Genomic DNA, 13,547 nt, shown 5'->3' on the forward strand with positions numbered 1-13,547 from the left:
ATGGCCATAGTACGAACTTAATTATCAAAAAACAGAACAGAGAGATCCACACACAGAGGGGCATGAGTAAATGATTTTACTAAACATAAAAGTTACCTAAACCGCAATTCAGATTCCACCAAATAATCTACTTCATTAATCTTCATCTCTAAATGAGATTCAATTCCATAATCATCCTCCAATAATCACCTTACAACGACAACGATAATCAATAACCAATCTTAACAATTCTAAACTAGAAAATGAAACCATAACCAATTCCTAATTAGAAATCCTTTACAACCATAATTCCAAACTCTTTATCTTAAATTCTTAAACTGATTCTACCTCTTAGAAACATAAATCTAAATTACATAACTAAACTTCACAATCAACTACAAGCTACTTCTACTGATTTACTAACCCCAATTAACAATAACGCATCACCAAGACGACATCGCATCAACATCAACCAAAAGAACAACAACCACCCAACAACATTATCACCAGAACAAGGAAAAACCTGCAATAAAAACAATAACGACAGCGCAGCAACGACAACAACAAATAACATCAACTTGGAATTAATTTACAAAACGTTTAATCAAAATTTCAAGAGAAAAAGAAAGAGATGAGTATACTTCTGCTCATAAGAGCAGCGAAGAACAAATGAACAAAGGGTGTTTCGAAGCTTCAGTGCGGTGGAGCACCGACGAGCAGCAGTAGGTGCGGTGAGGAGGCGGCGCAAGTCAGGCGGAGCTACGGCAGCAAGCAACTGGTGGTATGTCACATCAAAGCATAACCGCAAACGAACCAGGGGTAGAGAGAAAAAATGGGGCAACAACAACAACATCACCAGCAGGCAACAACAACAACTGCGGGAGCATAGTCAAAACAACAAGAACATCAACGACGACGGCAACAGAGGCAAGAGAGGGAGAACACTAGTACCACACAAAGCTGCAACGAGTTGAAAACTACCTAACAACGACACACTGGGTGGAGATCCGACGAGGGCTAAGTGAGCTGACGTGGTAGGGCAGCAGCAGCACGACGACGGCATAAGTCCGACGGTCGTTCGTCGGTGGGGCATTGGGCAAGACACGCGAGAGAGAGAGAATTGGGGTTTGGGGTTTCGAGAGGTACGAGAATAGAGAATGAAGGGTCGAGGTCTTGGATTCATTAACCGACAACATATAAAAAGGGTTGTATGGTTCGAGAAGGACACCGACTTTGATTTTCTAATTTTTGAAATACCGCTCAACTAATTGCACAAAACCAACATACAAAATAATAATAATAGATATAATCTCATATAATTGAATAAATAAATATATTACAACACGACCAAATAATTCATACTCCAACTCAAAATAAAATTAAAGTATCTGAAACATAATTAACTTAATAATTATAATTAACTTCTAAATAAACGCTCTTGAAAACAGGGCTATTACATACTACCGCCCTTATTTAAAGTTTCGTCCTCGAAACTTGAAAATAATAATTTAAATAAAACCAGAATCTCAAACTCGTAAGATATCTGGCATCCAACCTCAATTCTACCATTAGCTTCTGTACCTCCACTTCAACTCAATATCAGAATCGAAGAGCAAAGAAAACAAAAGGGGCAAAAAATACTCGGCATAGGATTCCAATCATCTCTTTCATAGAGATCTTGTTTGAAATTATTTTACTTCAGCAAATCATATAAGTTTTCTTGAAATATACATTATCATACACAACACAAGACATTACACCTTTACATAAACGAAATCATATAGCACACGCATAAGCGCAAATAATTATATAATAAACCTTCGAATTTCCTAATTTCCGATCATCAATTCCCAAAAACTGATAAAACGAATCGATTTCAAACTATTCCAAAAATATTTTACCCTTGCTAGGTAGCTAACTCGAGAAACGGTCCTAAGGTTGCTCTAATACCATCTTGTAATCGCCCGCCTTCGAACTGCTAGCGAAATACATTCAATGACCATAAACTAGAATCCAAATCTTTTATTAAAATCGATACGGAAAAATATCCTTAATTACATCAATAACTCCACTCAAATTCCCAAAATATTATACAATGAAATATTGATAACTATTCTTGAATTAGCTATCTAAAATACAACTCAATTCTCCACAAAAAAGAATCATATTCTCATTCCACTTCCATTCCTGAGCTCTTGACACCCAACCTGAAAATTCAGGAAAGAAATACAAAACAAACACGATTTTAAAAAGAGTGAAAAACTCGTAACCTTTACTTAAGCCCGTTATAAACATTCTATTTCTCAAATCATTTTCATCTCGTTACAAGGCTGGCATAGCTCACTCTCTTAAACAAAACATAGGGAAGTACAAGCTTTGGACAAATGTTGCCTCCAAAATTCGTTATGGAGTGTAGCCGACCGTATCAGGTAAAAAAAGTAACCATCCTCCACACATACCTTGCCCACTTTCTATTTTCAGTTCATAAACTAAGCCAGCAAAACAGGTGTGTATTCATAATCAATCGATGACATTTCATCATCACATTCATATCTATGGCCATCGTACGAACTTAATTATCAAAAACAGAACAGAGAGATTCACACACAAAGGGCATGAGTAAATAATTTTACTGAACATAAAAGTTACTTTAACCAAAATTCAGATTCCACCAACATAATCTACTTCATTAATCTTCATCTCCAAATGACATTTAATTCCATAATCATCCTCCAATAATCACCTTACAACGACAACGATAATCAATAACCAATCTTAACTATTCTAAACTAGAAAATGAAACCATAACCAATTCCTAATTTGGAATTCCTTTACAACCATAATTTCAAACTCTTAATCTTAAATTCTTTAAACTTATTCTACCTCTTAGAAACATAAATCTAAATTACATAACTAAACTAACTAAACTTGCCAATCAACTACAAACTACTTCTATTGATTTACTAACCCCAACTAACAATAACGCATCACCAAGACGAGATCGCATCAACACCAACCACACAACATCAACCACAAGAACAACAACAACCCAACAACATTATCACCACAACAAGGAATGAACTGCAACAATAACAATAATGACAGCGCAGCAATGACAACAACAAACAACATCAACATGGGATTAATTTACAAAACCTGAAATCAAAATTTCAAGAGAAAAAGAAAGAGATGAGTATACCTCTACTTACAAGAGCAGCGAAGAACGGAGGAATATAGGGCGTTTCGAAGCTTCAGTGCGGCGGAGCACTGACGAGCAGCAGTAGGTGCGGTGAGGTGGAGCTGCGGCAGCAAGCAACTGGTGGTGTGTCACATCAAAGCATAACCGCGAATGAAGCAAGGGAGAAAGAGGCAACAACAACAACATCACTGCCAAAAAAAACAACAACCGCGGCGGCACCACTAAAACAACAATAACATCAACGGCGACGGCAAACAGAGGGAAGAGAGGGAGAACACGAGCACCACATAAAGCTGCAACGAGTTGAAAATTGCCTAACAACACCGCTCTAAGGAGGTGATCCAGCGAGGGCTAAGTGAGCCGACGAGGTAGGGCAGCAGCAGCACGACGACGGCGGCATAAGTCCGGCGGTCGTTTGTCGGTGGGGCATCGGGCAGGACACGCGAGAGAGAGAGAGAGAATTCGGGGTTGGGGTTTTGAGAGGCACCAGAATAGAGAAGGAAGGGTCGAGGTTTTGAATTCATTAACCGACAACATATGAAAATGGTTGGATGGTTCGAGAAGGAAACCAACTTTGGTTTTCTAATTTGCGGAATACCGCTCAACTAATTTGCGAAATACCGCTTAACTAATTTTATTAATCAAGAATTATTTTTTCTCACGATTCCCCATTTCATTAGATTCTTCATAACTAGGAGCCTTTTTTAAAAAGAAGAAAAGTTAGAGAAGATGTTAGAGTACTGAAGGTGGTGCATTTCGAAATGAAGAACCAAGCCCCTTTTATAGATGGAAAAGATGATCATCCATTATTCATGCCATGGATAATAAGTTTGATTATTTTATGTGGGGTAATGAGGAGCATCCTTGTAACAGCCCGCTCTTTCGAGCTGCTAGCAAAATACACTCGACAACCATAAACTAGAATCTAAATCTTGATTAATAAAATTGCAGCGGAAAAATATCCTTAAATACACGAATATCTCGAGTAAATTCCCAAATATTATATACAATGATGTATAAATAATTATTCTCGAACGAACTATCTAAAATACAAACTCAATCCTTAATCTAGGACGACATCATAATTGTGCTCCTCAACAAATTCCGAGCTCACAACACCAAACCTGCAAATTCAGGGAGAAAATACAAAACAAACAAAATTCCAAAATGAGTGGAAACTCGTAACCTTTACTTCAGCCCGTTATAAACATTTTATTTCTCAAATCATTTCCTTTTCATTACAATGCTGGCATAGCTCATTCTCTTAAACAAATCAGTGGCAAGTACAGGCTTTAGACAAACACTGCTTCCAAGGTTTGTTATGGAGCCCAGCAATACTACCCCCAAGGTTCATTATGGAGCGTAGCCGACCATATCAGGTCAAAAGAGTAACCATCCTCCACCCGTACCTTGCCCACTTTCTATTTTCTGTTCATAAACTAAGCCAGCAAAATATTTGCATATCCATAATCAATCAATGACATTTCATCATCACATTCATATCTGTGGCCATGGTACGAACTTATTCACAAAAACAGATAGAGATCCACACACACACAAGGGCATGAGTAAATAATTTTACTGAACATAAAAGTTACTTGAAATGCAATCCAGTTCAAACAACACAATCTCCTTCATAATCCCGAATGATACTTCACTCCAAAATCATCCTCAAAGAATTACTATAATCAATAACCGAACTTAGACTAATCTAAACTAGAAATCATAATCACAACCAATTCCCAATTTGAAAATCCTTTACAACCATTACTCTAAATCTTGTATTTTTTACACCGGTTCTACCTCTTAGAAACATAAATCTAACTGAAACTAAGACTCAATCCTACATTTCAATCCAATTACCGCAATCAGTAGCCAATTCTAAACTTCCCAATACAACTCATAATTCTAAATTACTGAAATAAACAAAAACAAAGTTAGCTAACAACTTACTTAAACTAGTGTTACGTAGTGCTTGACTCGTAAATAATTACTACTATCCCCAACAGCAGGTTCCAGAATAGGAGACTTGTGCAATAACGCCTGGACTCAAAACCCGAACCTGCGCTCCGCCTTTGGACCTGTAAAAAGGGACCTACCCTGGAGGTTTGGGTGGTATTTCTCCCTTTGAAGCTTAAGTAAGATATCAGGAGTATGAAGGAACTTTTAGAGAGAGAAAGTAGAGAGAGTACTTATGGTGGAATAACAGTACTATGCTCTGAAAAACGTACCTTTCCCCTGATTTTAAGGACTATTTATAGTGTCTGAAATGACTGATGTACCTTGATGTCACCCTAATTTGGGAGCATCTGATTGGCTAAGCAATAATGCTATGACACGTGGCGATCACTGATTAGAGAATACACATCACCCTTCATAGAAAGATGCTCTTTCTGTTTGTTGGGCCTAAGTACAAGTTGGGCCATAAGAAGGGCTTAGTACACCTTTCTTTATTCAGCAAAATGTACTTTAGTCCATATAAGCTTATGATCCATGTACTTTACTAAAGCAGAAGAGTGCCACTTGTAGGGCTGTGATGGGGCCACATGTCACATTCATAGCCATTGATTTTTAGGCTACAACATTTGCCCCTTAAAAGAGGAGTTTACCATTTAGGAGCCAAGATGGTTGGTATCCTCTTTTAACCGACGAGAACTGCCCTTATTCTTTTCAAGATGAAAAGGGCGCCATTTAGTCGGTCTCATCAGGTCAACCTTCAAAGGTTTTTGGCATGCAACGGTTACTTTTACCGGAGGAGGAGGTCATTTTCACCCCTCTATAAATATGCCCGTTTGTCGTTTCTGAAATCACTTTTACATCTTTGAGAGATTTTCTAGAGAGAGAGACTCTGCCCCATTTTTACTGAACTTTAGAGAGAGAAAGAGCTTTCGTCTAAGATCTCGCTAAATTTCTTCAACTCGTCCAAGGTTTCGTCTAGCTCGTTCTCTCCATCCGTCCGAGTAATTTCAACAGGTATCCTTTTCCTCTATTTAATTCTTATTTTGTACTTTCACATTTTTTAAGAAAAAATGGATTCGTCTTCTTCATCGAACATTCTCGGCCGCTCAAGGGTTGGTCTTGATCCTAGAACAAAGAGCCTTTCTTCTTCGGCACTTTCTTGAGTTGGGCCTATCTCGATCGGCCATGCATTTTATTATTTTGGACATGGAGGGAAAAGTCAGACAACCCAGTCTTTACCTGTGCAGGGTAATCTAGCGCGGGTCAAGCAAACAGCTCGCATTACACGAGGGGTGAACCTTCCAGCCTCCAGCTTAGAAATGGAGGTATCAACCGGCCGAACTCCTGCTGACGGGGAACGCGAAGTTCAAAGCGCCCGGCCAGCGAACCAAAATACTTCTCCTGAAAGCGTCCAGGAGGAAAGTCTTATCAAAGAGCCTTCAGAACCCAGTCCGTCCGGACAAGATATGGCGACGAACGAGGCCAATGAGGTGGAGGTCTCCTCTAACCCGTCTAGCGACTTAGAGGAACCGTCCACTACATCTTCTGAAAACAGACGCCGCCTAGGCCCTTTGTCTGACCCTAGGTTCATCCTGGCCTAGAATAGTTGGCTTTGACGAGTAGGCCCAGACCTTAGACACTTTTCCTCGGCTATGCCTATGTCGGGGTACCGTTTTGTTCTTCTTCGTCGGGAAGACACTATACTTAGTGCTCCTTCTGGCCATTTTGCTTTCTACCGGCTGGCTTTCGATGCCGGGTTGCGATTTCCCTTGCATCCTTTTATAAGCCGCCTTCTTCAATACTACAGCATCGCCAATAACCAACTTGCCCCAAACTCTTGGCAAAACATCCTGACCTTTCTGGCCGTTTGTGAGCTGAGAGGCGTTGAACCTTTTTTAGCCGCCTTCTCCCAAATACACTATATCTCCAAGGTTCTTAGGACCGTGGACGGAGCCTGGTTTAGTGTATGCAATCGGTAGGGCTTCCTGACATCTTGGGACAAAATGTCCAAGATGCATGCCTGGAAGGCAGAATTCCTGTTCCTCCAAGCACCTTTTTTTTTTTTTTTGAGAGGAAAACACGAGGTGAACTATATTAATCAGAGGACAAATTGTCCATGAGTACATACGGAGACACCTCTGCTGGACAATGACAATCCCAGCGTTGTTCAACACCAAACGGAACAAGTCGAGCTAGGTGGTGGGCAATAGCATTCCCATCCCTAAGCACATGCGACCAATGAACAGAAACGAAATCCCTACATAAGAAAATGGCATCCTCTAACACAGCATCTAAATCCGAAAAATAAATGGCACCTCTAGATAACCTGTTAACAATAGTCAAGCAATCAGTCTCAAATATCACATCATGGAAGCCATAGTTCCGAGCCAACTTGATAGCAAAACACAAAGCTTTCCCTTCCGCCACTTCAATGGGCCACCAAGCTCGGACCCTACGTGTGGCCGCAAAGAGCACCAGTCCCTCAGAATTTCGGGCGACCACGCCCAGTCCAACCCATCCCTCCTCACTAATTGACGCATCACAGTTCACCTTTATAACACCAGTAGGGGGCGCCATCCATTTGCGGGCGTGAATAGGGGCAGTAGGAGTCGTGCCGCCATAGATCCTCTGAGCATACATTCCGTAATCCTTCGCAGAACTTAGAGCATAAGATACAACTAAGGTATTTGGCCTACACCAGCCTTCAAAAACCTGCCTAATGAAGCTGTGGCTATACGGTACCGGTAATTTAGCCGGGCGACCACCAATACTGGACGAACAGTGTCCTACCTGGAGCTGGAAACAACTCAACCGAAGAGATGATGGAATACTTCAGAGTATCGGAGTATTCTATCAATAATTCTTCTTTTAAGGGTCCGTCCAACTGGATTCCCTTTAAAGAGATGTTTTACCATGATAATTTCTTGGTCGTCGTAGGCTTGCGGCATGCCAAGGATAGAGGTGTATCACTAGTCTTTCTTCCAAGTAAGTGCCCTTGTCCAATGACTATATCTGCCTAATCATGTTATTTATTTTCATGTAGATTCGGCTAGAGCTGCCTTGAAAATATCTTGGATGGGAAACATCAGTATATCCAAGTTCACAGATACTATATGGCAGGAGTACAGCAAGTCTGGCTCTGAAAAGAGGACGGACACCTTGGTAAGTACTTAGTATATTTTTTCTTTTCTTTTCTATTTGTTTTTGGACGAACCCTCTCTTTAAGAAGGAAGTCGTCCATGGAACAATTGGCCGACTTCCTATAACCCACGGGACTCGTCCGAAGATCAACATCTTGAATTCCCGGACGAGTACTATCGTCCAGACGGACCCTGCTCCAAAGGGGAACTCGGCCAAACTTCTTGTTTTCCTTAGAAGGGAAGACGTCAAGAAGATATTTGGCCAGCTAAAATCCGCGGAGGATATCAATCGAAAACCTTTCTTCGCCTTTACTGGACGGGGTCCCTTTTTGACAGAACCTCATCCATGCTAAAGCCCTACCATTCTTGGACGGGGTCCCTTCTTTACAGAGCCTCGTCTAAAGGGGTCCATTCTTCTGGACGAGTTCATTTTCTTTCTTCTTGCCGCTTATATATTTACTTATTTTCTTTTCAGAAAAATGCCCCGACGTCCAAGACGTTGGCGGAGAAAGCGGCTTCTAAGAAGAGGTCGGTCGCAATGGGAGATGCCCCTCCCCCCAAAAAAATCCAAAGGCTTCACGGCGAAAAAGAAGAAAACCACTCGGTCTTCTTTGCCAAAGGTCGAAATTCCTCCTTCAACCGAGGAAGTTCGTCCTTCTACTGAGGAGAGGGCCATGGTTACCTATACCGGCCCGGTTGAGTCAACACTCCCCCTTACTTCCGAGGAACCGGACGCTGCTGCACTTGTGGACGGGGCCGATGAGACTAAAAGACCATCTACCCAGCCAGACACGACTATGGACGGATCGGCTTTCTCAGGGACGATAGCAAAGCTGGTATCTCAGGTGCATGAGGCCTATAGGTCGGCTTCTCGATCTTCTGGTGAGTCTTATTAATCTAACATTGTTTGAACTTTGCGCGTTGGCGGGCGTCCGATGAGTCCGTTCAATAAATTTCTCGTGGTTATACCCGTCAAGAATACTGACGAGTCTCATCTTTCAGATAAGGGCAAAGGGTTAGCTGAAGCAGCTCCTAACGGTTCCCCGCATTATCGGACGACGAGTCCTCGGTGGCCTTTGCGAGGATGACCTCGGCCGAACGTGAGAAGCTCAAACATGAGCTGTTCAAATGCTTCCCTGAGGCTTACATCAAAGGCTTGAGAGGAGCTTCCTCTAGACATGTAGGTTACATGTCTCAACTAGCTATTGAGGTAAAATTTTCATTCCTTTGTCGTCTTATTTCTACACTTGGCAAATTTTGCCTATTTTTGCGATCGTCATAACATACCTTCATCCTTCCTTTTTCAACTCTTTACTCGCAGCATAATTACTGAGGACTAGGCAAGATTGCTCAGGAAGGAAAACAAGCAGATCGTCCGGGATGCTACCAAAGCGGCGGACCAGGCTCAATTCTCCATGGCCGAGCAGGAAGTACTGCACTGCCAATCAAGAGAGGCTTGGGAGAAGCGCTCAGCCGAGATGGAGTCGGACAGCAAAAGATATCTGGTCCGTTTGACGGAGCTCTTGGACGAGAAGGTTGCCCTTGAGCTGGCTCTTACGGATGAAAGGAACACAACCCTTCTGGCGGCCAAGGCAACCTGTGAGTCGGCCAAGGAGGCTCTGAATGATGTGATTGATACTTCCAAGTCCTGGACTGTGAAGGCCTTTGAAATGCTGGCCGAGGAGGACGACATTCCTAGATATGTTCATCGGCTAGACTTTCAGGAGAGCCTTCACAAAGCAATCTTAGCTAGGGAGGAACCTTCAATCTTCCAAGAGTCCTCGAATGATTAAGAAGAAGAGGAAGAGGCCGACCCCGAACTCAGGCCGACGATACCAACACTCCTCCAGATGCTTAGCCTTTTCTTTTCTCAATCTTGGCCGCAAGCCTTTTGTACTTAGTGTTGTAGTTTTTAGTTTTCAGACTAGGTTGTAATCTTCTTTTGATCTTTATAAGAGAATTTATTTTCTCACTTATTGTCTCTTATTTCCATTTTCCTCATAGTCTAAGAATTTAACCCAAATAACCTTCATAATCAAATTGTTCGGCCTCAATATGAATAATTTAATCCAATTATAAGAATAATAACACCAAGTTAAAAAACTGGTCGGCCTAAAATTCAAAAGCTGTTCGTCAGAACTTCACTTCAAAGAAGTTGTTCGTCAGAACTTTACTAAAGAAGTTGTTCGTCAGAACCTTACTTCAAAGTTTATACTAATACTTGTTTATGTACAAGGACGCTTTGTTACTTGCATTAGTATATTTAGCCTGTATGCCCCCCTTCTTGGAAGAAGAAATTCAAATAATTTTCTTTGTTTTAAGAAGGAGAATGACCATGGTATACCTATGCAGAGTATAATCTAAGATTGTGGCAATCCATCCATCCCTGTTAAAGCTTGAAATAACTTATTCCCTTACTAAAGTGGTTATCACAATGAATGGCCTTTAGACGGAAAGTAAGACCCTTTTACTAAAGTGTCCTAATTCCAATCGCCTTCGTTTAGGAGAGTGATGTTAACTTTTTAAGTTAATCATTTGATGGCCTTCGTCATGTGTTATCCTTACAGGATTTTGACATTTTGGCCGATCTCCTAATAGAAGGTGTTTCTTTTTTGCTGTTCTTTTTGGAATACCGGTTTGGCCGATGGTATGTGCCTTTAAACAAATAATAAGGCATGCAATAAAAAACTAAGAGACAGTCATGGTAGTGAAGTAGATTTGTATTATATGAATTTTGCTTGGCTGGGAGCCAAGGTACATGTATACATTTCTACTTTTTCATTAATGTGCTTGTAGCACTCAGTTAGCAGGGGATTACACCTCTTCAATTACATCAAATGTAGTATTTTTTCAAAGTGTCTGAGTTCCACGTCCGAGAAACATAACGACCGTCCATATTCCAGGGGATTACACCTCTTCAATTACATCAAACCACTTGTCCCTTGCTTTTAGATACTTAGCTTCCAAGGGATCAGTGGGCAAGCGTCATATTTTCTTATATTCAATGATGGGGTTCATCCAAACATTTTCCCGACTGAGGAACATAACTTACTTTTGATCAATACTCTTTGTCAGTTTTACCTCCCAAAACACAGTTTGTGGCACATCTCCTTCGGCCGAACTGGCTAATTTTGAGAGAGCATCGGCTTGATGATTCTCCGACCTTGGAACCTGGTCGAGCACAAATCGCTTCAATGTTTTTATTTCTTCTTGGATCAGCTTCATGTATTTACTCATGGAGGCCTCTTTGCATTCAAAGTCGCCATTTACTTGACTAACCACCAGCAGGGAATCCGTCTTTGCCTCAATTTCCAGAGCTCATGCTGCTTTGCACATTTAAATGCCGGCTAGCACTACCTCATATTCTGCTTCATTGTTTGAAGCCTGGAACTGAAATCTGATCGCATATTCAAACCTGTCCCCCTCTGGTGATTGAAAGATGATCCCAGCTCCACAGCCGTTGGCGGTGGACGATCCATCTACCATAAGGGTCCAATGCCACTTTCCCTCTGCTGGATCTTTGACGAGCTCCACTGCAGGCCGAGTAAGCTCTACAATGAAATCAGCTAAGGCTTGACCCTTGATCGCTTTTCTAGGCTCAAATGATAAGTCAAACATGTTCAGCTCCATTTTAGCATTCGTCTAGAGGCATCCATCTTGTGCAGGACTTGCTTGAGGGGTTGGTCAGTATAGACGAGGATATTATGGGCTAGAAAGTATGGCCTTAGCTTCCGGCTTGCCATAAGCAGTGACATGCCGAGTTTTTCTACCATTGAGTATCTGCATTCGGCTTCCTTTAGCACATGGCTAACAAAGTAGACCGAAATTTGCATTGACTCTTTTTCCGCCAGGAGAACAGCACTAACTGCATGCGGTGATACAGTTAGGTATACAAACAGTTTTTCTCCTTCGGCCTGACTGATCATTCGAGGCAACTGCCGGAGATGCTCTTTAACCTGTTGAAGAGTCTGCTCCGCCTCTTCCGTCCACTCGAATTTCAAATTCTTTTTTATTGTTGCAAATAAATGATGACATTTATCTCCGGATTTAGAAAGAAAACGTCCTAGGGCTGCCAAACACCCTGTCAAACGTTGAACTTCTTTAACTTTGGACGGAGATGTCATGTCCAGAATCGCCTGAATCTTGTCACGGTTTGCCTCAATCCCTTTTTGGTCGACCAGGAACCCCAAAATCTTTCCGGCCACCACTACAAATACACACTTCTGCGGATTCATCTTTCACTTGTATTTTCTAAGAGTCAAGAATGTCTCTCGTAGATCCTTCATGTGATCTATCTCCTTCTAGCTTTTGACGATCATGTCGTCAATGTAAACCTCCATATTTCTCCCCAGCTGCGACTGGAAGACCATGTTTATGAGCCTCTGAAAAGTAGCTGGCGCATTTCGGAGGCCGAAAGGCATCCTCAACCAGCCATAGAGACATTTCTCAGTGATGAATGAGGTCTTGTCTTGGTCCTCTGGCCACATCGTAATCTGGTGAGAACCTGAATAAGCGTCCATAAAGCTCAGTAGTGCATGCCCCGCCGTGGAATCAACTAGCTGATCTATTTTAGGCAAAGGAACAATGTCCTTTGGACAAGCCTTGTTTAGATTGGTGTAATCCACACACATTCTTCAAGTTCCATTTGGCTTGGGGACCATGACTACATTAGCAATCCAATCCGGATAATAAGTCTCCCGGATGAATTTGAATTTTAACAGCTTCTGGACTTCCTGATCAACAGCTTGATTCCTGGCCGGACCTAAATGCCTCTTTTTCTGCCGGATTGGCTTTTGTACTGGATCTATGTTCAGTTTATGGACAGCAACTTCGGGATCATTTCCCAGCATTTCCTCAACTACATATGCAAAAACATCCTCAAATTCTTTTAACAGCGCGATCAATTCGTCTTTGATCTTAGGACCCAGAACTAATCCAATTTTCGGCGTCCTCTCCGAAGGTCTTTCATCCAAACAAATCTCAGCCGGCTTTTTCATCGGCTCTGGTCGTTCTAGCCCGACACCCATGATGGCCATCACTTCCTCTGACAAAGCTTTTTCCTCCTTGATGGCTAGACATTTCCTCTTCTTGCTTGGCAATAGTATGGACGGCTTGCAGTCCTGAGGAGCCTTCAGCTGAGTTTTTTCCACTCCATTCTTTAACTCTTTTATCTGGCCTTTTACCTTCTCGGTCAGTTCTTGCTCTATGGCCTTTGGCCGCTCTGATTTTTCTCCTTTCCATGATGAAGGTTTTAGGGTGGTGAGGTAGCA

General features: G+C 41.8%; 1 protein-coding gene across 1 annotated transcript; it reads right to left on the reverse strand.

The window, feature by feature from the left end:
* Positions 1-7,231: 7,231 nt before the first annotated feature.
* Positions 7,232-7,777, reverse strand: LOC125493218 (uncharacterized). Its single transcript, XM_048636348.1, has one exon. It carries the CDS (start codon positions 7,775-7,777, stop codon positions 7,232-7,234), a length of 546 nt encoding a protein of 181 aa, XP_048492305.1.
* Between the last annotated feature and the right edge of the window lie 5,770 nt (positions 7,778-13,547).

The sequence above is a fragment of the Beta vulgaris genome, chromosome 9 (assembly GCF_026745355.1).
Source record: "Beta vulgaris subsp. vulgaris cultivar EL10 chromosome 9, EL10.2, whole genome shotgun sequence".
NCBI classification, from domain to species: Eukaryota; Viridiplantae; Streptophyta; class Magnoliopsida; order Caryophyllales; family Amaranthaceae; genus Beta; species Beta vulgaris.